Raw genomic sequence first — 24,177 nt, 5'->3', positions numbered from 1 at the left:
ATTCATGTTAGTTACTGTGTTAAAAGGATGCTTACTAAGGTTGTTGGACACTGTATTTACAAAACATATGCAAAGTATGTAGCAGTTGGTCTAACAGGCCCATGCAACATTACTGTGGTACAACCCTAGCACACTTCAATGCCAGCCTCCCACCCAAACCAATCCACTTCATATGATAGTAACCACCAACCATACTTGGAATCTACTTGGATACGTAAAAAGTACAACTCTTGGGTATATGTACTTTTTGCATGAAAAATAAACTTGATTGGTACTGTGCTTTGTATGTCTTCATGAACATACCTCACTCAAACTGTTAGTCTTTTGTAATAATAGGACGATTACTCTGCCCTATTTGTGCATATCTTAACTAAATTGCTCTGACAAAGTCATCCAGACTTGAAATGTTAGCTCTGTTCTCGGCACAGTGGTTAGCACTGCTCCCTCAATGCGCTCGGAACCCGTTTTTGATTTCTGGCTTGGGTCACTGTCTGTGTCGAGTCTGCATGTTCTCCCTGTGTCTGCGTGGGTTTCCTCCCACAGTCTGAAAGACGTGCTGGTTAGGGTGCATTGGCGATGCTAAATTCTCCCTCAATGTGCACGAACAGGTGCCTGAGTGTGGCGACTAGGGGATTTTCACAGCAACTTCATTGCAGTGTTAATGTAAGCCAACTTGTGACACTAATAAATAAATTAAAAGAACTCTCCACATGCTGTCAGAGCTGCTGAGATTTTCCAGTGTTTTCTGTTTTTGTTTCAGATTCCAGCATGTACAGTAATTTGGTTTTAACTAAATTGTATGTGTTTAAAGTTGTGATAATTTTTTCGCTTTGTTTTGAAAGTGATTTAACTGAATATAACTCGGGAGAGGGCTGTTGCTGATGAGCCTTCCTCCTTTGCCAAAGAAGGGATGCTTGACAGCCAGCCATGTGCACTGGGCAGGAAGAGTGAAATAGAAGGGAAAAAAAAGTTATGGATATGTCAAAATAATAAATCGTAACATTTCCACCACTGTGTTAAAGTTTCGACTTCAGGATTTGATTGTCATGTAGGCTGATATGGCTGAGTAATACTGTGTTTTTGGGGATGCAGTCCTTTAGATGGAATGTTATAACCGGTGGTGATGTTTGTTTGGCATAAATACTGTTGCTTAGCACAGAACTGGACATGGACGGCAATGTATTGGTTGTTGCTTTCTTGATTGATCAGGCGCTAGCTAAAAAAAATAGTAGAAAGGTGGTAACAAACTTAGCTGGCATCATCTGGAGATTGAGTGTAAATTTAAATAAAAAATTCTCAAGGTGATTTTATCAATGGCTTTTTATTGGTTCTTTCTGTTTTGTCTCCAATGCAATGACATCACTTTGAATTAAAAACATAAAATGCAAAGGCTGTATCGAGTGATACAAACCTGAATCCTGTGTTCACATGCTAATTCACTTGTGCCTTTGAACACTTTTCTGGTTTTATTTGGGTTTCAGCATTTATTTCAATGGGGACCGCACATTGGCACAGTGGTTAGCACTGCTGTCTCACAGCTCCAGGGACCGGGGTTCAATCCCGGCCTTGGGTGACCGTCTGTGGAGTTTGCACGTTCTCCCGGTGTCTGTGTGGGTTTCCCCTGGGTGCTCCTGTTCACTCCAACAGTCCAAAAGATGTGCAGGTTAGGTGGATTAGCCATGGTAAACCTGTGGGGATAGGGCAGGGGGTTGGGCCTGGGTAAAATGCTTTTTCGGAGAGTCAGTGAAGATTCGACGGGTTGAATGGCCTCCTCCTGTACTGTGGGGATTCGATTCTGTAGCATTTGGGTACCATGCAAAATGCCCAATATTGCCCCCGTAATTGTAATGAGATGCATCCCTAGAGGAAGATATGCTCAGTTATACCTACAGATGAAGAATATGTGCAGAGATTTAATTGGGGCAGCAGGGGAGCATGTATGGGGGAGTCAAAATTGATGAATACCATTATTGATGAAGATGGCAGATAGTCTGTGGCTAATGTTTATAAATGGACTTAAATATTTTCCTTTACAGTTGTAATTAATGAAGTAGTTTGAGCACGCAATAGCTATTGATTGATAATTAAATATGCTTTGCAGTGCGGAGAGATCATTACAGCAAGATTATTTTAGATTTTTTTCAGAACAGCTTTTGGAAAAATCGCTGTGCTGTTGGGTGAAGGTGCTTGTTGGGAGTAACACCGGCTTTCCTTGAGCTTTACTGCTGCATGTGCAACCTGAGCCATTCTTGTGAAAATTGTTTGAGAGAAGTACTTGCTTCCTAACACCATTTACCTTGCTTTCTCAGATGACAAAGAAGCCGCTCAGGCAGACTTGGGATGATTATTACTATGATTCAGAACCGGTTAGTATTTCAGTTTTGTATTGCCAGTAGTGTGAGATGCTAATTCACCATTGCACATCCACAAGGAAAGTACAGGGATAATTGTCAAAATGTATTGGTTTTCCGAAAATAATTAGGGTTTTGATGCTACCAAAAGAAATTCCAATTCGTCACTCTATTATGTAATTGGGAAAAAATACACCTTAATGTTCAAATATATTCAAATTTTCTTTTTCAAATACGAACAGTCCATATGCTCCCCTATTTGCTTGTCGGCTCCACCAAATTTTGGAACAGTGATGTCTGTAAAATGACCAGTTGAGGTCTAGTAATGCATGACTGGCTGCAGTACAAGTTACTGAGCTTAGACTGCTTGATCAGTGCCGTGCAGAGAGCACTCTGCTTCCCTTGTGGTTGCAAATGTGTTGAACGCCAGGTCGTCTTGACTTTTGGTCATTTAGCGTAATAGTTTTCAAACGTTGTATTTGTGCACGGTATCATTATCGGCGTCACCAATGCTACACCAATTTCTTTCCTTCTATGCACAGTAAATTCTGATGCAAGGTACCTGACCTACATGGACTTTAATATGTCAAGGATGCAGTTCAGTGAATGAGTATGAGCGTCAGAATTTTTATCTCTATCCATCATTCTTTGAATTGTTCCATATAAAGGCAGTCCCTGTTTCAACCATCAACAGTTCAAAGGATCTCATTGGTTTTTGCCCTTCAGTTACACTGAAATAGATCCAGATGTAATGTGGTGATTTTATTAAATATTAATATTTAGTGCTGCCGGCCATCAGTAAAAGTAGATCATTGTGGATCAGTTAATATTTTAAAAAACTAGTTGTTGCAGAGATATTCATAGATCTGTTAAATAAACAGCGGTTTAAGATCTTGGGGGAAAGGTGATGGGGAAGGAAGTACCCATAATAGAACAGATTGCATGACAGGAATCAAATTGCCTTTTCCCATTCCAAGCTTCCTTATATTCTCATGATGTGTAACATTCACCACATGATTTTTTTTTTTATTCATTCCTGGGTCATGAGTGTCGCTGGCTGGCCAGTATTTATTGCCCATCCCTACTTGCCCAAGGGCAGTTGAGAGTCAACCACATTGCTGTGGCTCTGAAGTCAGATATAGGCGAGACCGGGTAAGGACAGCAGATTTCCTTCCCTAAAGGACATCAGTGAACCAGATGGGTTTTTCCGACAATCGACAATGGTTTCGTGGCCATCAGCAGATTCTTAATTCCAGATATTTTTTATTGATTTCAAATTCCAACATCTGCCGTGGCGGGATTCGAACCCGGGTCCCCAGAACATTAGCTGAGTTTCTGGATTAATAGTCTAGCGTTAATGCCACGAGACCATCGCCTCCCCATGATCTTGAGCAGCTTTACTGATCTTATTACAGAAATGACCAAATGAAAAATGAAGTTTGTTTTCTGTCTGTCTGCCACCTTGTTCAAGTTGCAGCATGAATCTTTGAATCTGTCAAGTTTGTTGTTGATATATTTGCTGTTTGGCATGTGGACCAGTTTCAGATTAAATTGTTTGGTGCATCAGCTCTCAGCATGTCTTAACAGGAGCATGCATATTAATAAAGCATCTATTCCTCTCTTCGATTGAGCCGCGAGCTTAACACTGCTGCTATATTAATATACAGGAAAGATTGTGAAACATTGCTTATGATGTATTTGATGACTAGTGTAGATCGGTTCATCTGTGGCCTTCATAGTTTTGCCAAACCTTGTTTGCTTTTTATTAAAAACAAAGTAGTAGTTTCTCTGGCTTACATAATTAAAGAATTGTTCAGTTGAACTACAAAAGATAGTGATCGCAGGTCCGTTGACCAATTGTGTGTTCGCTTATCTCAGCCAGGACAGTGGCAAAGTGACGGTGACCCTTGGCCTCAATACCTCAGAATAGGAAGGAACGCAATCAACCATGGTTCATGCAGAGCAGGTTAGGGATCATTCAGCTGAAACCAAGATTGACTTGGCTGGGTTACGGTCAGGTAGCCAGCCATCCTAGGTCATTCTAGAAACTAGAACTGGGGGGGCATGGCCTCAAAATAAAGGGGAGCAGCTTTAGGACTGAGTTGAGGAGGAACTTCTTCACCCAAAGGGTTGTGAGTCTGTGGAATTCCCTGCCCAGTGAAGCAGTTGAGGCTACTTCATTGAATGTTTTTAAGGCAGAGATTTTTGAACAGTAAAGGAATTAAGGGTTATGGTGAGTGGGTGGGTAAGTGGAGCTGAGTCCACGAAAAAATCAGCCATGATCTTAGTGAATGGCAGAGCAAGTTCGAGGGGCCAAATGGCCTACTCCTCCTAGTTCTTATGTGGGAGTAGTTGACATTTGGGTGATTTGCCAGAGGATTACTGGCATATCCTCTGGAACAAAACTTCAGCAAAGAGATCAGTGTCGTTCGGAGAAAAACTGAGGTGTGGAAAGGAGAAAAGACCAGCAAATGGCAAGTGGTAAACAGGACTGTGCTGTGCGGTAAGATGTGTGCACCCAAACACTGAAGATGGATATTAATAATGAGCTCAAGCAATAATAAGTTACATTAATAACAGAATTTAGTATCCTTGCAATGTGCATTTAATTTAATAACAAGGTTCTGCAGGAAACAAATGTTCTTCGAATTAATTTCAGCTATGTATTTTATTAGTTCCCACATCTATTCAGTCACAGGACTTGAAGACAACTAAATCAGAGGTCTGGCTAGTGCCATTTAAAAAAAATCATAAATTGCCGAAACCTGTTTAATAGGCCAAAAATCTGTATCCTATTTTTAAATATTGTAAGGGACATAGAATCAGCAGTTTCCTATATTAATATTACTCATAGGGTATTTCACAAGATAGGAGTTGTCAAATGTGAACACCTAGGTGGAGCAAAGAGAGCAAGAAATATATCTGAAGTAAGCAGCTGTATTCAACTGTGTGGGTATAGGAGGAAAGTTTGTTTGCTTGGGTCATTTGTTCAAAATTAGTTAATTCTAGGCTTTGGGCGCACAATCTTGGCTGATCACCCAGTGTAGTACGAAGCAGGGCAGCATGGTTGCCTGAGGTGTTGCAATCTGGGTCCAAAGCAAAATGCTGCAGATGCCAGAAATCTGAAATATAAATAGAAAATACTGAAAAGACTCACAGGGTCTGGCAGCATCTGTGGAGAGAGAAACAACATTCCCATTTCAAGCCTGCATGACTGCTCTTCAGAGCTGAAGAGGAGCAGACATGTGATTGATTTATATAGTTGGAGAGAGATGTGGAGAAGGTGTAGCAGAATAGAAGGTCAGGGGTAGGTGGGAGCTCGGGAGGGATTTGATAAAGATTGCATAAACACAAGACAAAGTGAGTGTTAATGGTAGTGATAAAGGCTAAAGAAGGTGCTAATAGCGGCATTAAGGTAGCGAGCGGTAAGTGTGAGTAGCAGAGAGTTAATCATTTGGTTGATGAAGATCAGATGGCACAGTTTGTGGAAGTGTAGGCCAAGCTTGCCAAAACCTTTTAACTAGTTATTCATCTAATTTCTGCTTGTGGGATCTTGCTGTGCATTCTAGACCTACATAAAAGGTACATCAAAGCAATTTGCCACCTGTGAAGTTCTGTGAGAAGTTTCTGAGACTCGTGTTGAAGTGCGGCATAAATCAAACATCCTCTTCAACCCGCATTGTACAATGAGTGTGATGTCAGGAATTCGGATGTTACTTTGAGCCATTGCAAGGTCTGTTTTGAGGCCCACTGGATTCTTGTTGCTGTCAGTCTTTTCAGAACCAAGGCTGTGAAATTACTGTCACAAATCTTCTTGGTGTGCTGTGTTCATTCTTACAAATCTAATAATGATAGAACACAATATAAACAGCTATTATATTTTCCCATGCATGTACATGTTAACATAATGTACTCCTCCATTTCTTGAACCTATTTTATCTGCTAAAAAACCCAAAATGACTTAACTTTTATATAAATAAAACATCAAGACAATTTTGTTTTAAAGAAACGGAAATACTAAAAATGCTCATCAGTTCAGGCAGTGTCTCTGGAGTGAGAAAGAGTTAATATTTCATGCTGATTACTTTTATCAGAACAAATTTTTGTGTTAGTTTGCAGTGAGGAATTTCCTGGATCTAACTATCAAAACCTATTTGAGATTTTCATCAGTAATACTCATCCAAATGAGATGCCACAAGATTGCATAAAATTAATGAGGCATGCATGGTCTCATTCTTCCACATTGCCACCCTATCGGCTATTTCATCATTTGTTAAACTCCTTTGAAATATGGTACCTCTGACTGCTCAGCATGAGCTCACCATTGCAACCACATGTCATCCTACATTATGCACCCAAGACGTGACACGGAACTTGAACTAACTGACCATCAAGCTGGTATTTCATTCAACTCAAAGCTGAGTTTTAGACCATCCCTTTGCCAAAACATTGAAACTTCTGCAACATACATTTTTACATGCTGTAAATGTACACAAGTGAGTATGCCTGTTGGTATTCACTGCATTTGCATTGTTGTGGGTTTGTTCTTGAGATTTCCCCAGAATTACCCTCGCTTACCTTGAATTTCTCCTTGCCATCCCATTAAAGGAAATAGTGTATTTTGAGAGCAACCCATACAACTACTATCGATAGCCAATTCAAACGAGAACAAGACTACACTTAATTTATGTTGTTGGTACCTACATGGACCACGGCAACAGGATCTTCTCCCTCCCACTGCACGTTTCTCTCTAGCCTGGAGCAGATGTCCTGCATGCTGGCACCGAGCAGGCAATATAGCCAACTCTCACTCCTTGCTAAAGCGAACAATGTCATTTCCCCTCACTATAATGTCCCCTATTACCACTACCTTCTCATGTGCTCTCCCTCACTTGAATGGCTTCCTGTACCACAGTGCCATGACCAGTCAGCTCATCCACCCTACAGCCACACCCGCATCCAAACAAGCTCTCATCTGTTGAACAACGACACTCCTGCGCTGCTGCCCTCTGGGTCCCCTTACCTGCAGTCACACCCTTCTGTCCCTGACCACTTTGCAAACTAGAAGATTCGATCCTCAGGGGTATGATTGCCTCTTGAAATAAAGCGTCCAGGTAACTCTCTCGCTTCCTGATATGTCGCAGTATCCACAGCTCAGCCTGCATTCAATGATTCTGAACCAAAGCTCCTCAAGCCGCAGACACTTACTGCAGACATGCTTGCCCTGAGTAACATTGGTATCCATGAGCTCCCACATTCTGTAGCCTTGACATGTTACCTGTCCAGCCATACTTATGATCTTTAACTAATTACTTAATTATTTTATTCAATTGTTTATTTTATTTTAGATATTAATTAATCTCGTCACAAACTGCAGGACAAATTTAAACCTTCGTAAAATAAACCTTGACGACTTGCTGAATATTCCCCAAAATACTCATCAACAACTCGCCTCCTTCCCTATGGAACAGTCGAAACCAATTCCTACAGGGTGAAAAAGTTAGAAAAGCAAAGAATTACCACCTTGCCCTCCTCGCCGAACTCCCTTTTCTCACCAAAAAAAGGCAACTTTCAAAGAGTGCTAACATTACATTACACTTGATGAAAAGAATTAAATAATCCATTTTGGCGAGGAAAGCTTCCTCACCCTGTCCAAAGGCACAATCAGTCCCTGTGGCATTATCCACAGAGAAGCAGGGATGTGTTCCTGGCCATAATGTATTATTTAATTCTCTTCGTTAAATGAGGTTAACTGACCATTTATCTTATTGTATGTGGGACCGTGCTGTGCCCAAATTGGTTGCCTCGTTTGCCTACAACAGTGACTCCACTTGATTGTAAAGTGATTGATATGTCCCAGTGTCATGAATGGTGCTATACAGATGCCAATTTATTTTTTCAAACCTGAAAAGAAACATAATACCACAAAGGTTTGTCTGGCAGAAAAGAATTGCAAGAGTGAATACGAGAGTGTTGGTTGAGGCAGGCTTTAGACAGTTTTGTAAGATTGAAGTGAAAGAATATGGCGTTTACAAAGCCTACAGTACTGTTTCTTTTCTCTGACTGTGATCTTTATGATCGATAACCTGCTAGAGAACCTGTAATTTTAGCACTCTTTGTAAATTGCTCAACTTGTGCCATAATTAGGAAGCATGCCTTCATGTGTAGAGTACCATAGGTGCCAAAACTTTCCTCACTTAGGACTTATTTTGTGTATTTCCTCAATTAATAAATTTTTCACTCCTGATTGTTAGTCGGTGATTCTCCTGGAAGTCTATCACAATGGATGTTGATCAGGGACAGGATTGGATTTGGCTGTAATGATCTCTGCAGCCAAACAGTCTGTTATCCTCAACGTTGAGATTCTCATCTGACGAGTAGGCATTTGCATAAGAGGCTGACAAGTCCCTTTGAAACACTATTCCAGTAAAGAGCAAGTGCTTGGGTGGGAAGGCTGGGTGAAAATCAATGATAAGATTGCGTAAACAAATTGTTCCTAACAGTGGTTTTCTTTTTAGGAGGATAGTTTTTTAGTGGAGGGGGAGGACCTGAAGCATGACTTTGAGCGCTTACAACTGGCAATGGAGATGGTTGGATTCCTTCCCAAGACCCGGAAACGGTGAGATGAGATACCTGGAGTGTTAGAACTATGCTGAATGAATGTGTAATGCAGAAACAAAGTGATGAGTTTTTTTGTACCAAATTATTAGACATGATGTGATATTGTGATTTTGACTAGAGTCCTTTGCTTGCAAAAAGCTGCATCTCTTATATGATATGATCACTCCTCGTACCAGGGTCTATACTGTATTGCTCACTGTTGAGATTTTCATCGACACTTGCTGAAGAGGGTAACTATTGTCTTTGAAACATTACTTCAGGAAAGACTCAGTGCATTCGGCCATTGTAGGACCTGCCCAATGTTTTGTTCCTTTGAAGTAGGAAGACTGAAACCAAACGTTTTCTCTGGTGGATTATCACCTGAACAATGAATTTGTGAATTTACTGTCTTTAGAAAAGAGGGGTGGGGAGGCAGAACACGGTTTGAATACTTGCTGCAGTAGAAAAGGAGATGGAGTGATGTGCAAACAAAGCATAGATATGAACTTTGGTAATAATGTGCATAAACTGCATCCTCTTACAGCACATTGAATGCTAGTTGTAGGAATTCTGTTTTCCAGGCTTAGTGTGCCTGACTGGAACAAATAACTTGTCACACAGTCAGCAAAGAATCATGAGCAGAAATAAAATACTACTACTATTCTCCCAGTGATAACGGAATGTAAATATAGGCCAGGGGAAATTGTGATTTAGACGTAGTGCAGAAATGCTGCTACAGTTGTCAGTGGTTATTGGTTTTATTTTGATAGCATTTTGAGGATACTGGCAGGTAGCAATGGGTCATAGTAAATAACGCAGGTTTTGTTTATTCCCCATGTGTGCAAATTATTTTGGTCAATTTTCTAACATTTAATGCAGCCTTTGTGTGAATATGAAATGGAATTAAAACACTTGGTGCCAGTGGTGAAGTACTCTGAAATATCTGATACCAGGCACTAAAGAATTCTATGCCATCCATCCTTTCCTTTCCTTGAAATAAATGGAGTCCTTCAGTTTCTATCATCTTGCACATTACATTGGTAAATTTACAAGTAGACTGTGATTTGATAATATTTGCAATTTGTTTTGGGTTCACTTTGAACCTATAAGATCCAATATTTGGACCTATAAGTCCAAAGATGTGCGGGTTAGGTTGATTGGCCATGCTAAATTGACTCTAGTGTCAGGGGGATTAGCAGGGTAAATGCGTGGGGTTGCGGGAATAGGGCCTGGGTGGGATTGTGGTCGGTACAGACTCGATGGGCTGAATGGCCTCCTGTACTGTGGGGATTCAATGATTCTAAATAATGCAATTTTTAACTGGTCAAACAGGCATCACTAATACAAACAGAATTTTACAAGCAAACATGAGAAAAATGAAGTCTGAGGAAACTATTCATCCCATTGAAGCTCAAATCATAGAAACCCTACAGTACAGAAAGAGGCCATTCGGCCCATCGAGTCTGCACCGACCACAATCTCAAGCTCAAGCTAACTCTCATGATGTGTTTTAAGAGGTTTATTAGTGTCACACATGTTGTTCGTTCAATTGCATCAAGCAATTGATGGATGAACAGTGCATCGTAACTAGATGAGTTGCCTTGTTGTGTTTTTTCTGAAATTGTGCCTGTATAAGTTTTCTGTCTAACTCATGGGAAGGCTTTTGCTATTTTGGCTGGACTAATGATTTTTTTGCCTGAAATGTATCTTTGGGTACAATTGCGCAGTCATCTTGAAAAATGGGGATTTTCTACACTTGTGAATTTTATGTTTTCAAAGATGTGTCTAGTCATGGGATATTTTCTTCACTCAAAAATATATATGCACTCCACAGGAGGGAATTTCAGATTTCTATAATGAGTGCCTTGACTGCAATTAAAATGATTTTAATTTTTAATTACAGGATATTTTCTCTTCTGTCTGCAATTTTACACCTTGGGAATATAAAATACAAAAAGAAGACCTATCGGGATGATTCCGTTGACATCTGCAACCCAGAGGTGTTGCCCATTGTCTCAGAGCTTCTGGAGGTAGTGCAATGTTTTATTTTATTAACTCAATGTTGGATCATAATCACTTCAATTCCCCAATCAAAAAAACTAATCCTTTGACTGGAACTTCTAGGTAATTCTGTCCTGTTGATACCATCCTTATTTTTGGTCAGGAAGAATCCAAAATCTTATATCGGAACAACTTATCTTTTTAACCAAGCTTTGAAACCTCAGCCCTTGTCTGCAGAGTTCCTTCCTCACCTACACCTCATAATCAGTTTTTCCCCTCTTAAATGTTCAATTCCTAATTCATGTAACGATTGAAAAAGAATGGGCTGCACTTTACATTTGTGTAGCACTTTTAATTTGGTAAAACGTTCCAATGTACTTCACAGGAAGCATAATTAGACATGATTTTACATCAAGATATTGGGATAGATGACCTAAAGCTTGGCCAGAGGTAGATTTGAAGGAACGTCTGAGAGGAGGAGGGGAAGGTGGAGAAGTTTCAGGAGGGAATTCTGGAGCTCAGGACCTGAGCGGCTCAAACAATGGCTGCCAGTTGTGGAGCCTTTAAAATTGGAGATGGGTAAGAGGCCGAAATTGAGCGAGAGTTTCAAGTTTATTAGTGTCACAAATACAAGACATTGGTAAGGCCACACTTGGAATACTGTGTACAGTTCTCGTCACCCTATTATAGAAAGGATATTATTAAACTAGAAAGAGTGCAGAAAAGATTTACTAGGTTGCTACTGGGACTTGATGGTTTGTGTTATGAGGAGAGGCTGGATAGACTGGGACTTTTTTCTCTGGAGCATAGAATGCTGAGGGGTGATCTTATAGAGGTCTATAAAATAATGAGGGGCATAGATCTGCTAGATAGTCAATATCTTTTCCCAAAGGTAGGGGAGTCTAAAACTAGAGGGCATAGGTTTAAGGTGAGAGGGGGGGAGATACAAAAGGGTCCAGAGGGGTAATTTTTTCACAGAGGGTGGTGAGTGTCTGGAACAAGCTGCCAGAGGTAGTAGTAGAGGCGGGTACAATTTTGTCTTTTAAAAAGCATTTAGACAGTTACTTGGGTAAGATGGGTATAGAGGGATATTGGCCAAATGCCGGCAATTGGGACTAGCTTAGGGGTTAAAATATAAGGGCGGCATGGACAAGTTGGGCCCAAGAGCCTGTTTCCATGCTGTAAACCTCTGATTCTATAAGTAGGCTTACATTAACACTGCAATGAAGTTACTGAAAATCCCCTAGTCGCCTCACTCGGGCGCCTGTTCAGGTACACTGAGGGAGAATTTAGCATGGCCAATGCACCTAACCAGCATGCCCTTTGGACTGTGGGAGGAAACCAGAGCACCCGCAGGAAACCCACGCAGCCACGGGGAGAATGTGCAGACTCCACAGAACAGTGACCCAAGCTGGGAATTGAACCTCTGTCCCTGGCGCTGTGAGACAGCAGTGCTTAACCACTGTGCCACCATACTGCCCAAGTGGTACCATTCAGTGTTATATGTTTGTTTATCTCTTGCCCCTCGGAAAAAATGTTCCGTGCAGGAATTGAGGATTGATGTAAGCTAAATGATTTTCATGAGGTTGTGATTACAGTATAACTGTTTTTGACTGATTATTGATAGACAAAGTTTAACTCTGTTGTAAGTTGCAGAAAAGAAAACTAAATTTACCAAATATCTCCTGATCCATGATGAAACTGCAAAATTTGAGTGAAGTACTTACCACGAAGAACTTCAAAGCTGTAATAATACCCAAGTATGATTAACAGTAAAGTTCCTGAAATACCACTTACTTTGAAATGCATTGCTCTTTAATTAGGTTAAAGAAGAGACGCTGTTTGAAGCACTGACTACCAGGAAGACTGTGACGGTTGGCGAGAGACTTATTCTGCCCTATAGACTGTCTGAGGTAATATAAAATGCAGTGCATTAACAGTATGTTATCTATTCTGTGATGAGTGTTACACTACAGGTGGCCTGTTGGTGAGGGAAGAATCCAGAGCCAGTTTTGGAATAGACTTATTTAGAGTGTAACATTACCATAAGACCATAAGACATAGGAGCGGAAGTAAGGCCATTCGGCCCATCGAGTCCACTCCACCATTCAATCATGGTTGATTTCAACTCCATTTACCCGCTCTCTCCCCATAGCCCTTAATTCCTCGAGAAATCAAGAATTTATCAATTTCTGTCTTGAAGACGCTCAACGTCTCGGCCTCCACAGCCCTCTGTGGCAATGAATTCCACAGACCCACCACTCTCTGGCTGAAGAAATTTCTCCTCATCTCTGTTCTAAAGTGACTCCCTTTTATTCTAAGGCTGTGCCCCCGCGTCCTAGTCTCCCCTGTTAATGGAAACAACTTCCCTACGTCCATCCTATCTAAGCCGTTCATTATCTTGTAAGTTTCTATCAGATCTCCCCTCAACCTCCTAAACTCCAATGAATATAATCCCACGATCCTCAGACGTTCATCGTATGTCAGGCTTACCATTCCTGGGATCATCCGTGTGAATCTCCGCTGGACCCGCTCCAGTGCCAGTATGTCCTTCCTGAGGTGTGGGGCCCAAAATTGCTCACAGTACTCCAAATGGGGCCTAACCAATGCTTTATAAAGCCTCAGAAGTACATCCCTGCTTTTGTATTCCAAGCCTCTTGAGATAAATGACAACATTACATTTGCTTTCTTAATTACGGACTCAACCTGCAAGTTTACCTTTAGAGAATCCTGGACTATGACTCCCAAGTCCCTTTGCACTTTAGCATTATGAATTTTGTCACCGTTTAGAAAATAGTCCATGCCTCTATTCTTTTTTCCAAAGTGTACGACCTCGCACTTGCCCACGTTGAATTTCATCAGCCACTTCTTGGACCACTCTCCTAAACTGTCTAAATCTTTCTGCAGCCTCCCCACCTCCTCAATACTACCTGCCCCTCCACCTATCTTTGTATCATCGGCAAACTTGGCCAGAATGCTCCCAGTCCCGTCATCTAGATCGTTAATATATAAAGAGAACAGCTGTGGCCCCAACACTGAATCCTACAGGTATATATATCTCCTGACTCTGCTCAACACTTGTGTCTCTTTGTATGTGCTCATTGGATGTAACCATCCAATCGGTGCCCTGTATCTGCATGTGTCTAACTTCAATTGATGCAATTACAATAGGGAATTGTTTATACACAGAATCCGATAGTTTAACTTGCTTTATAGTTATGAATCCCAAAGTTTCATACTGCATACTAACGAGAGCCAAAGGAAATTTACTCTCAATATTTTTTCCATGGAGCAAAGCTTGTTTAGTTATAGCTAAGTTCCCTTTGAGGCAATTGTGAAAATACAGTGTTACAATCCCCATCAACACTGATAACCCTTTTAAAAAAAGATTAATTTTCCAGTTACCGACGCAAAGAATCACAGGGCAAGGTTTCACGTTTTAGGATTTTTACCGTAACAGAATCAACTTTGATTCAACATTACTTGGTAGGCAACTAATACACATGTACAGAAATGCTACTTCCAATGAACTACTTACAATCAAAAACTCCACGTCACTTTGCACTTTGCACCACATTCTCAGCAGAAATATAGTCATGAATATAAAGTTCTAATCTCCTCCTCGCTTCAACAGGATCTCTTCTCCTTGCCCTGCTCAAAGGAGTAAATCTTCCAGTGTCCATGTTAAAAGAAAGTCCCTTCCCTCAATTTTTTGCACACAATTGAATGAACTTCCAGTAGCAGGGTGCCCTCTGGTGACTCCTTGATCTTTAACGCTCCACGAGCCCCATCTCTTCGAAGAGGGAATCTGCCCCACCATCAGTTTGTTTGATGGTTAACCCAGAAACAACCCAATTAAACCAACCCAGTTAACCCAATTAAAACGGATAAGCCGCCTATCCTCCCATTCCACCATCCTCTGTCTTTTTGAATTTCTTCAGTATCCTCCCCACAGTTTGCAGTGCTTCCAAGTTTTGTATAATCTGCAAATTTTGAAATTCTGTCCTGTTCACCAAGGTCTATACATCAGGAAAAGCAGAGGTCCAAATATCGATCCCTGTGGATTTCTACCATAAACATTCTTCCAGTCTGTAAAACATCCATTAACCACTCATCTTGGTTTGTTCTCACTCAGTCAGTTTTGTATCCATGTAGCTACTGTCCCTTTTATTCCAGAGCTCTAAGTCTATTCTGCCTTTTGCGAGTCCATGTACCCCATATTGGCAGCACCTTATCAGTTTGTTACCTCATCAAAAAATTCAAGTTAGTTGAGCAAGATTTTCCCTTAACAAATCTATTTTGGTTTTCCTTAGTGAAGCTACGTTTCCTCAAGTGGCTGTTAATATTTTCCAAATTATTGTTTCTAGAAGCTTCCCACAACTGAAATTAAACTGACTGGCCAGTAGTTGCTGGGCTTAACTTTACACTTTTTTGGAAGATGGGTGTATCATTTGTAATTCTTCAGTCCTCTGGCATCACCCTGAGTCTGAGGAAGACTGCAAAATTATGGCCAGTGCCTCCACAATTTCCATTCTCAGCTCCTCAGTATCCTTGGATGCACCTCATCTGGTTCTGCTGTCTCACCAACTTCACATACAGACAGACAAACCAATACCTCCACCATATCAATCCTAAATCCTTCAGGTATCTGAGCTAGCTCCTCTTTCACCATGACATGCACAGCATCATCTTCCTTGGTAAAGACCTGCCTCCTTGCATAAATCTCCTTTTTGGTCCCTAATTGGCCCCACTTCTCTTTTTACAAGTCTTGTATGCCTACAGAAGACTTTGGGACTCTCTCACATTGGCTACCATTCTCTTCTCCTACTCACTCTCTCTGCTTCTCTTATTTGCTTTTTCACTTCATCCCTGAGCCGCCTGCATTCAGCCTGGTTCTCAGTTGTATCACCCATTTGGCATAAACACGCTTTCTTCTAGATTTTATCCTTTTTGTCATTCAGGAAGCTCAGGATTTGCTTTCTCCTTCCTGACAGTACCTTGACTGTGCTTGAACCATCTCTTCTTTCAAGGCAGCCCATTGCTCAATTATCACTTTTCCTGCCAACCTTCACTCCACTTTATTTTGTTGAACTTGACTTTCCACCAGTTAATTAATCTTTCTCTGGAAAAGGACAAGGAACAATCCATATCCGTCCTAAATCTTATGATGCAATAATTGTTGTCCCTTAAATGTTCCCCCACTAACACTTCATCCACTTGGTCCACCTCATTCCAAAGAAGTACCTACTTAATTGCAGAATATTTCATCCCAGTATGGTGCCAGCCTGCCTATACAAAACATATCGATCTGCAACAATGCACATCATCACAGGTAAGTTTGGAATAACTCAGCTTCCCTGGCTCACAGTCCTGAGCAACATTGCCCCCAAATCAGGACGGTAATTACAACAGTCAGGTTACTGAAGAAATTCTACGCCTGCTCTTGTTCAATGACCTCCTCAACTCACCAGCAGTCGCCCTTCCTTCACACTACTCCATATGATTACACCCACCACGCTGAGGAGTAACAGCTGAGGGACTATGAAGGAGGATTGGCAGGGGGTGTCAGCATTAATCAAACACCACTTTCTGGTCGTAGATCCTACTGCTTGTCCACCCGCCCTTGATCTCCCATGGCATCAGTGGGCCCTTTTAAACCATTCCTGGACTGGCCAAGGCCTTTGTGCAGCCATCCAACATCAGTGGGTCACCTAGACCATCCAATCTGCATCTGTGGTTCAGTCCAAGCAATGACTCATACCTTGAGGTGTGTCCGCTGACTAAATTTGAAAGTAGGTTGAAAGAACACCATCTGGCCACTGAAATGGTTGTTGCTTGGCTTTGTGGCTATGCACACTCTAAATCAAAATAAATACCCAAGAGCCAGTTCCAGCAATGCCTCATTTTCCATTGGACTGGAAACATATAGCTTTGGGAAACTCTTCTGAACGCACTCTAGAAACTCGTAACGCCCTCTGCCTTTTGCGCTATTACTATCCCAGTCTATAATTGGATAATTAAATTGCCCCATTAGAAATACTCTATAATTCTTGAAACTCCGTGTAATTTCCTTGCAGATTTGTTGCTCAGCATCTATCTCACTAGTTAGTGGCCTACAGACTACTCTGAGCAAAGTAATTGTGCACTTTTTGTTCTTTAGTTCTCGGTAAATAGATTCTGTCCTTGACCCCTTTGGGACATCTGTCTCCAACGCAGCAATATTCTCCTTAATCAATATTGTCACCCCTCCTCCTTTCCTTCCTTTCTTACCTTTCCTGACCACCTTGTATCCAGGAATATTTAACATCCACCCCTGACCTCCTTCAAACCAGGTCTCCGATATAACTATAATATCATATTTTCATGTGGCTATCAGCACTTGCAAATCACCAATAATATTTACCACACTTAGTGCATTCACATTCGTGCACGGTAACACTGATTTCGATGTCATCACTTTCTCCTTTACTCTGAACCCACCTATTTCCTACTTTAGTGCTATTTGTCTCTCCCAGTGTTCTGTGCATATTGCTATTCCTCTTTTAATGCCTTCTGGTTCCCAGACTCCTGCTGGCTCTATTTAGGATACAGCCTTCTGACTTGTGTAGGTGGCATCTCCTTCAGAGCTGATCCCAATGTCCCAGAAATCTAAAATCCTCCCTTCTGCATCACCTTATCATTCATCTGGTTTTCCTCCCATTTCTATACTCGTGTATGGGCACTGGAAGTAATCCAGAGAAAATAATTGGAAAGGAAAATGGAATGTTTGCCTTAATTGCAGGGGGAAAGGCGTATAAAAATAAGGAGGCCTTGTTACAACTGTACAGCCATTGATGAGACCACATCTAGAGTATTATTTAGTTAAGGAAGGACATACCTGCATTGGAGGCAGTTCGGAGATGACTCATTTAGCTGATTCCTGGGATGAGGGGGTTTGTCTTATGAGAAGAGATTGAGCAGGTTGGGTCAATACTAATTGAAGTTTAGGAAAATGAGAGGCAATCTTATTGAAACATAGAAGATTCTGAGGGGGCTTGACAGGGTAGATACTGAGAGGATGTTTTGTCTCGTGGGTGAATCAGGAACTAGTTTAAAAATAGTACATTTCCTATTTTAGATGGCAATGAGGAGGAATTTCTTCTGTCAGAAGATTGTTAATCTTTGGAATTCTCTTCCCTGGAGAGCAGAGGAAGCTGGGTCATTGAATATGGTAAGAGTTTTAACAACACCAGGTTAAAGTCCAACAGGTTTATTTGGTAGCAAATGGTATTTGCTACCAAATAAACCTGTTGGACTTTAACCTGGTGTTGTTAAAACTCTTACTGTGTTTACCCCAGTCCAACGCCGGCATCTCCACATTGTTGAATATGTGCAAGGCTGAGTTAGATTTGCGATCTACAGGAGTTTTTGGGGGCAGGCAGGTAATGATTGGACCAACCATGATCTTATTGAATGGCAGGCAGGCTTGAGAGGCCAAATGGCTGATTCCTGTTCGTATTTATTATGTTCAGTCTCTGCCATCGGGTGATCTTTGTGTTAAATTGTGTTAAAATACGCTATTATCCAGTTTTCCGTATTTCAGGAAATATTAAGCCACCCCTACAATTGGATTTTTGTTAACTAATTCCGATAAATTGAAGCACTCCTCAATCCTCCATGGCTAATAATTTGCTATTTGACAGGAAGAATGTTGTAAATAAGGCTACACTGTATATGAACTTAACTGGACTTATTTCTAGATCACCTTGAGCAAGGACTAAAGTAGGTAAACCTACAAAAAGGGCTATTGCCATTTCGACGTGCTTGTTTCCCAGAGGCTACAACTCTGCATCCAATTGAATTTTGACAGTGCAGCATAGAACTTAGACATCAGAACTTTTCAGTGGGAAGAATGGAAAATCCATTGATCATCTTACTCGAGGATATTCATGTGTCTTTCAGCAGGTGCTTTTATTTCAGCGGCAGTGGAACGTGTGTCATAAAGTCTTTAAGGCAGAGACCTGTCATGTCAGCTGGTGTTGTGGAACTGCAAGCTCTGGGCTTTAAGATCACAATCGCAGTTTGATTTCAGAAACGTTAGCAGAGCTACCGGCAAATCAAGGCATATTAACTTCAAATGTTTCCTCTTTGAGAAAGTAGTTTCAGAGTGATAATTCATAGCTGAGAGATCCTCTGCGGGAGACTGGTAGAATAGTAGTGTCCATGGCCCAACCATCTTCAGCTGCTCCACCAGTGACTTCCTTTCCATCAGAAGGTCAGAAATGGAGATGGTTGCTGATGATTGCACCATGTTCAGCACCATTCATGACTCATCAGATACTGAAGCTGTTCATGTCCAAATGCAGTAAGACCTGGACAGTATCCAGGCTTGGACTGACGGGTGGAAAGTAACATTTGTGCCACACAAGTGCCAGGCAATGACCATCTCCAACAAGAGAGAATCTAACCATTGCACCTTGACATGCAATGGCATTACCATTGCTGAATCCCCCCACTATCAACATCCTCAGGTTACCATTGACCAGGAACTGAACTGGACTAGCCATATAACTACTGTGGCTACCAGAGCAGGTCAAAAGCTAGGAATCCTGCGGCAAGCAACTTGCCTCCTGACCCCCAGAGCCAGTCAACTATCTATAAGGTACAAGTCAGAGTGTGGTGGAATTGTCTCCATTTACCTGGATGAGTGCAGCTCCAACAACACTCAAGAAACACTACACCATCCAGGACAAAGCGCAACCCACTTGATTGCTATCCCTTCGACAAACATTCAGCCGCTCCACCACTGATGAACAGTGGCAGCAGTGTGTACCATCTACAAGATGCACTGCAAGAGCTCACCAAGGTTCCTTAGGCAGTACATTCAAATCCGCAACTACTATCATCTGGAAGGACAAGAGCAGGAGATGCCTGGGAATGCCACCACCTGGAAGTTCCCCTGCAAGCCACTCACCATTCTGACTTGGAAATATATTGCCGTTCCTTCACTGTCGGCGGATCAAAATCCAAGAACTCCTTCCCTAACAGCACTCTGGGTGTACCTACATCTTGGGGACTGCACGGATCAAGAAGGCAGCTCACCACCACCACCTTAAGGGCAATTAGGGATGGGCAATAAATGTTGGCCTAGCCAGCGACACCCACATCCCATAAAGTTAATTTTTTAAAATAGTGACCTTGGTGTGGATGCAAACAAGACTTCGGAGCAGTTTTGACTTAAATTTGTTTAAGCAGTAAAGATTTTATATTTATAGGTTTGCTTTACACATCATAATCCATGGCCAGCAATTTATCAATTCCCCACCACTGACCATCTCGCCCCCGAGCGCCCCCATCCCCCACTTATACCTATTATTTGAACCATCATTAACCAGCATGTAAATTTATTCACTGTTCTTTTTGCCTGGATTGACTCATCTCGGCCTTTTGGCTAAGATGCAAATGAGCTCAAGTCTTGGAGGAGGTATTGCTTTGCTCCTCCAATCAGCTTGGCTCATGTAGATCGGGCCCAGGACAGGGCAATTTGGTCGCTTGCCCTGTCTTGTCAGCCTGGATCGGAAATGTCTCAACTTGTTGAGACTTTGAATTGGATTTGATTTGATTGAATTGGAAAAGTATTTTTTTAAAAATTTGTAGAAAATTCCAGTTAATCAACGATTCTCCAACCTGACTCCTCTCCTGTCCGATGTGAAAGCCCCTCATTATTCTGTCCTTACTAAAGTTCACTGGCTCCCCGTCTCCAGCATTTCCGCTTTGAAGCGCTCATTGCAAATCCTGGATGCTTTTGTCCCACCTTAACCAAGTGATCTCATTACTGCTGGCCTTTGCGTGTACTTTCCCCTTCTCAGCTCTCTCTCCTTTGATGATCGCTGAAATCTCACCACTATGTCTTCCGGGTGTCAGCTTCCAGCAGATTGCATGAATCAGTTTCAGCAGTTGGGTTAATCAAATGAGGCCACAGAATCGATGAAAATGGTGAAAATGTTGGGAACAACAGTTTTGAAAAACAGACTATATTTTCTCCCTAGTTTGTGTAACATATTGAAATATTTTTAATATTTAAAATATTCCAAGCTGGAATATTCTAAGCCTGTCAGATGGAGAACAGCTGGGGGAAAATGTCGCTGTTCCTTCCTGTCAGTGCAGCAGCAGCAAAGGAATGTGTATGGCTGGATTGCATTATACAGACCCTGCTATCATGTATTTTTTGGCTTCTCGGTAAGGTGTTAGAGTTTTGACGGCGTGCAGTCTGTTTGGCTTCATAAACAAAGCCTGCTCTAACTTGGAAGTTTTGTAAACTGAGGGAAGGTAGTGTTAGACTTCAGGAGGACATTTCAAAACAGGCTGGTGTAATGGGCAGGCACATGACAAAAGAAATTGAATGCAGGGAAATGTGAGGGGATGCATTTTGGTAGAAGGAACAAAGAAGGCAATATGGAGTAGAGTATGATTCTAAAGGGGTGTGCAGCAGCAGAAAGACCTGGGTGTGTATGTGCAATGGTGTTTTAGGTGGTCCAGCCAGATCTCATGTTGAATGGCCAAACCTGTTGTCTGCTGAATCCTTTCAAGTCAGCATTCCTTGGACTTGAGGAGTAGAGATGAGGGCTGTACCAGAGTGAATGGCCAGGATGACAGAGAGTCATGGTTTTGTTGGGCATTAAAGATGGATGTGTGAGGGTGTATTTAAGTAGATTTGTAGCTGCAGAATTGTCATGGTGAATAGAGGGGCTGAAGGCTATAATTAGGATTTTAAAAGTGCAATTGAAAGTGAACAGGGGTAGTTTCTTTCCAAGGATGGATACAGAAGGAGGTAACAACAACAGAGTTGTCATTGCTAGACTGGTTCTGTGGCAGGTGGTGAGGGAACCACCAAGAGGGAAAACCCCGACTTGACACACCAATCTACTTGTGCGTCTTGTCCATGACAGCATTAGGAGGAGTGACCACCACAAATCCTCGTGTAGACAAAGCCTTGGCTTCACATTGAGGATCCCCTCCATCATGTTGTGTGGCGCTACCACTGTACTAAATGGGTCAGATTTCGAACAGATCAAGCAACTTGAGACTGGACATCCATGAGGTGCTGTGGGCCATCAACAGCATTGAATTATATTCACAATCTGTACCTCATGGTCTGGCATATCCTCCACTCTACCGTTACCATCAAGCCAGGGGATCAACCCTGGCTCAATCAAGAGTGTCGGAGGGTATGCCAGGAGCAGCACCAGACGTACCTAAAATGAGGTGTCTCCTGAAACTGCACGCCGAATATCAGAAGCAGCTTGCGATAACTAGAGATCAGCGATCCCACAACCAATGGATCAGATCCAAGCTCTTCAACCCTGCCACATTTAGTTGTGAATGATGATTAAACAACTAAACAACTCACCAGAGGAGAAAGCTCAACAAATATCCCCATCCTCAATGATCGGGGAGCCCAGCACATCAGTGCAAAAGACAAGGCTGAAGCATTTGCAACCATCTTCAGTCAGAATGGATGATCTATCTACAACTCCCATTGAGGTCCGTGGCATCACATGTCAGTCATCAGCCAATTTGCTGATATCAAGAAACGACTGAAGACATTGGATACTGTAAAGGCTATGCATCCTGACAATATTCGGAAATGGTGATATGTGCTCCAGAGCTAGTCAAACCCCAGTTGAACTGTTGCAGTGCAGTGACAAAACTGGCATCCACATGGCAATGTGGAAAATTACCCAGATAGGTCCTGTCTACAAAGCATATCCAACCTGGCCAGTTACTGCCCCATCAGCCAGCTTTTGATCATTAGTAAAGTGATGGAAGGTGTCATCGACGATGATATCAAGTAGCACTTACACAGCAGTAACCTGCTCACTAATGCTCAGTTTGGGTTCTGTCAGGGCAACTCAGCTGCTGATCCCATTACAGCCTTGGTTCAAACATGGACAAAAGAGCTTTATTCCAGACGTGAGGTGAGAGTGACTGCTCTTGATATCAAGGCAGCATTTGACCGAGAGTGGCATCAAGGAGCCCCAGCAAAACTGATGTCAATGGGAATCGGGGAAAACCCTCCACTGGTTGGACTCATACCATAGTTGGAGGTATAAGTGAAGATGATTGTCTTTGTTGGTCAATCATCTCAGTCCAAGGAGAGAACTGCAGGAGTTCCTCGGGGTAGTGTCCTAGGCCTAACCATCTTCAGCTGCTTCATCATTGACCTTCCCTCCATCATAATGACAGAAGTGGAGATGTTCGCTGATAGCACATGATTCAGCACCATTCGTGACTCCTCAGATACTAAAGCAGTCAATGTCTATTTGCAGCAAGACCTGGACAATTTTCGGACTTGGGCTGATAAGTGGCAAGTAACATCTGCGCCACAGAAGTGCCAGGCAATGTCCGTAGCCCACAAGAGAGAATCCAACCATCTCCCCATGACATTCAATGGCATTACCATTGCTGAATTCTCCACTGTCAACGTTCCGGGAGTTCCAATTAACCAGAAATTGAACTGTACCAGCATATAAATACTGTAGCTACAAGCGCAGGTCGGGGGTTGGGAATTCTGTGGCGGGTAGCGTGCTTCCTGAGTCCCCAAAGCCTGTCCAGCATCTACAAAGCACAAGTCAGGAGAGTGATGGAGTACTCTCCACTTGCCTGGATAAGTGCAGCTCCAACAACACTCAAGTTAAGTTAGTAAAGTTTCAGTAAAGTTTTTATTTATTAGTCACAAGTAAGGCTTGTATTAACACTACAATGAAGTTACTGTGAAATTCCCCTATTCGTCATATTCCGGCACCTGGTCGGGTCAATGCACCCTAACCAGCACCTCTTTCAGAATGTGGGAGGAAACTGGAGCACCCAGAGGAACCCCACTCAGAAATGGGGAGAACCTGCAAACTCCACACAGACAGTGACCCAAGCCGGAATCGAACCCGGGTCCCTGGCGCTGTGAAGCAGCAGTGCTAACCACTGTGCCACCGTGCCGCCCAAGAAGCTCAATACAATCCAGGACAAAGCAGCCCATTTGGTTGGCACCCCATCTACCACTTTGAACATTCACGCACTTCACCACCAATGCACAATAGTAGCATTGTGTACCATCTAAAGATGCACTGCAGCAACTCACCATGACTCTTTTAACAGCACTTTCCAAAGCAGGAACGTTGACTGAGATGGCTTTGTCTGTAATTGATATGATGTGACCAAGAAGGCCATGTGACACTTTACAAGGTCAAGG

At 42.1% G+C, this 24,177-nt stretch overlaps 1 protein-coding gene across 3 annotated transcripts in view; it reads left to right on the top strand.

Moving 5' to 3' along the window:
* The window catches only part of myo9aa (myosin IXAa), a 298,687-nt gene that overhangs the window by 142,645 nt on the left and 131,865 nt on the right, over window positions 1-24,177 (top strand). For all 3 annotated transcript variants that reach the window (XM_078199938.1, XM_078199939.1, XM_078199937.1), the window contains exons 6-9: window positions 2,310-2,366; window positions 8,870-8,970; window positions 10,855-10,981; window positions 12,776-12,865. In XM_078199938.1, coding sequence (XP_078056064.1) covers window positions 2,310-2,366; window positions 8,870-8,970; window positions 10,855-10,981; window positions 12,776-12,865 — 375 coding nt within the window. The remainder of the gene's footprint in view (window positions 1-2,309; window positions 2,367-8,869; window positions 8,971-10,854; window positions 10,982-12,775; window positions 12,866-24,177) is intronic.

Source organism: Mustelus asterias, chromosome 29 (genome assembly GCF_964213995.1).
Source record: "Mustelus asterias chromosome 29, sMusAst1.hap1.1, whole genome shotgun sequence".
Classification (NCBI taxonomy): domain Eukaryota; kingdom Metazoa; phylum Chordata; class Chondrichthyes; order Carcharhiniformes; family Triakidae; genus Mustelus; species Mustelus asterias.
The sequence above is the reverse complement of the archived record's forward strand: the minus strand, read 5'-3'. Positions and strand labels throughout refer to the sequence as shown.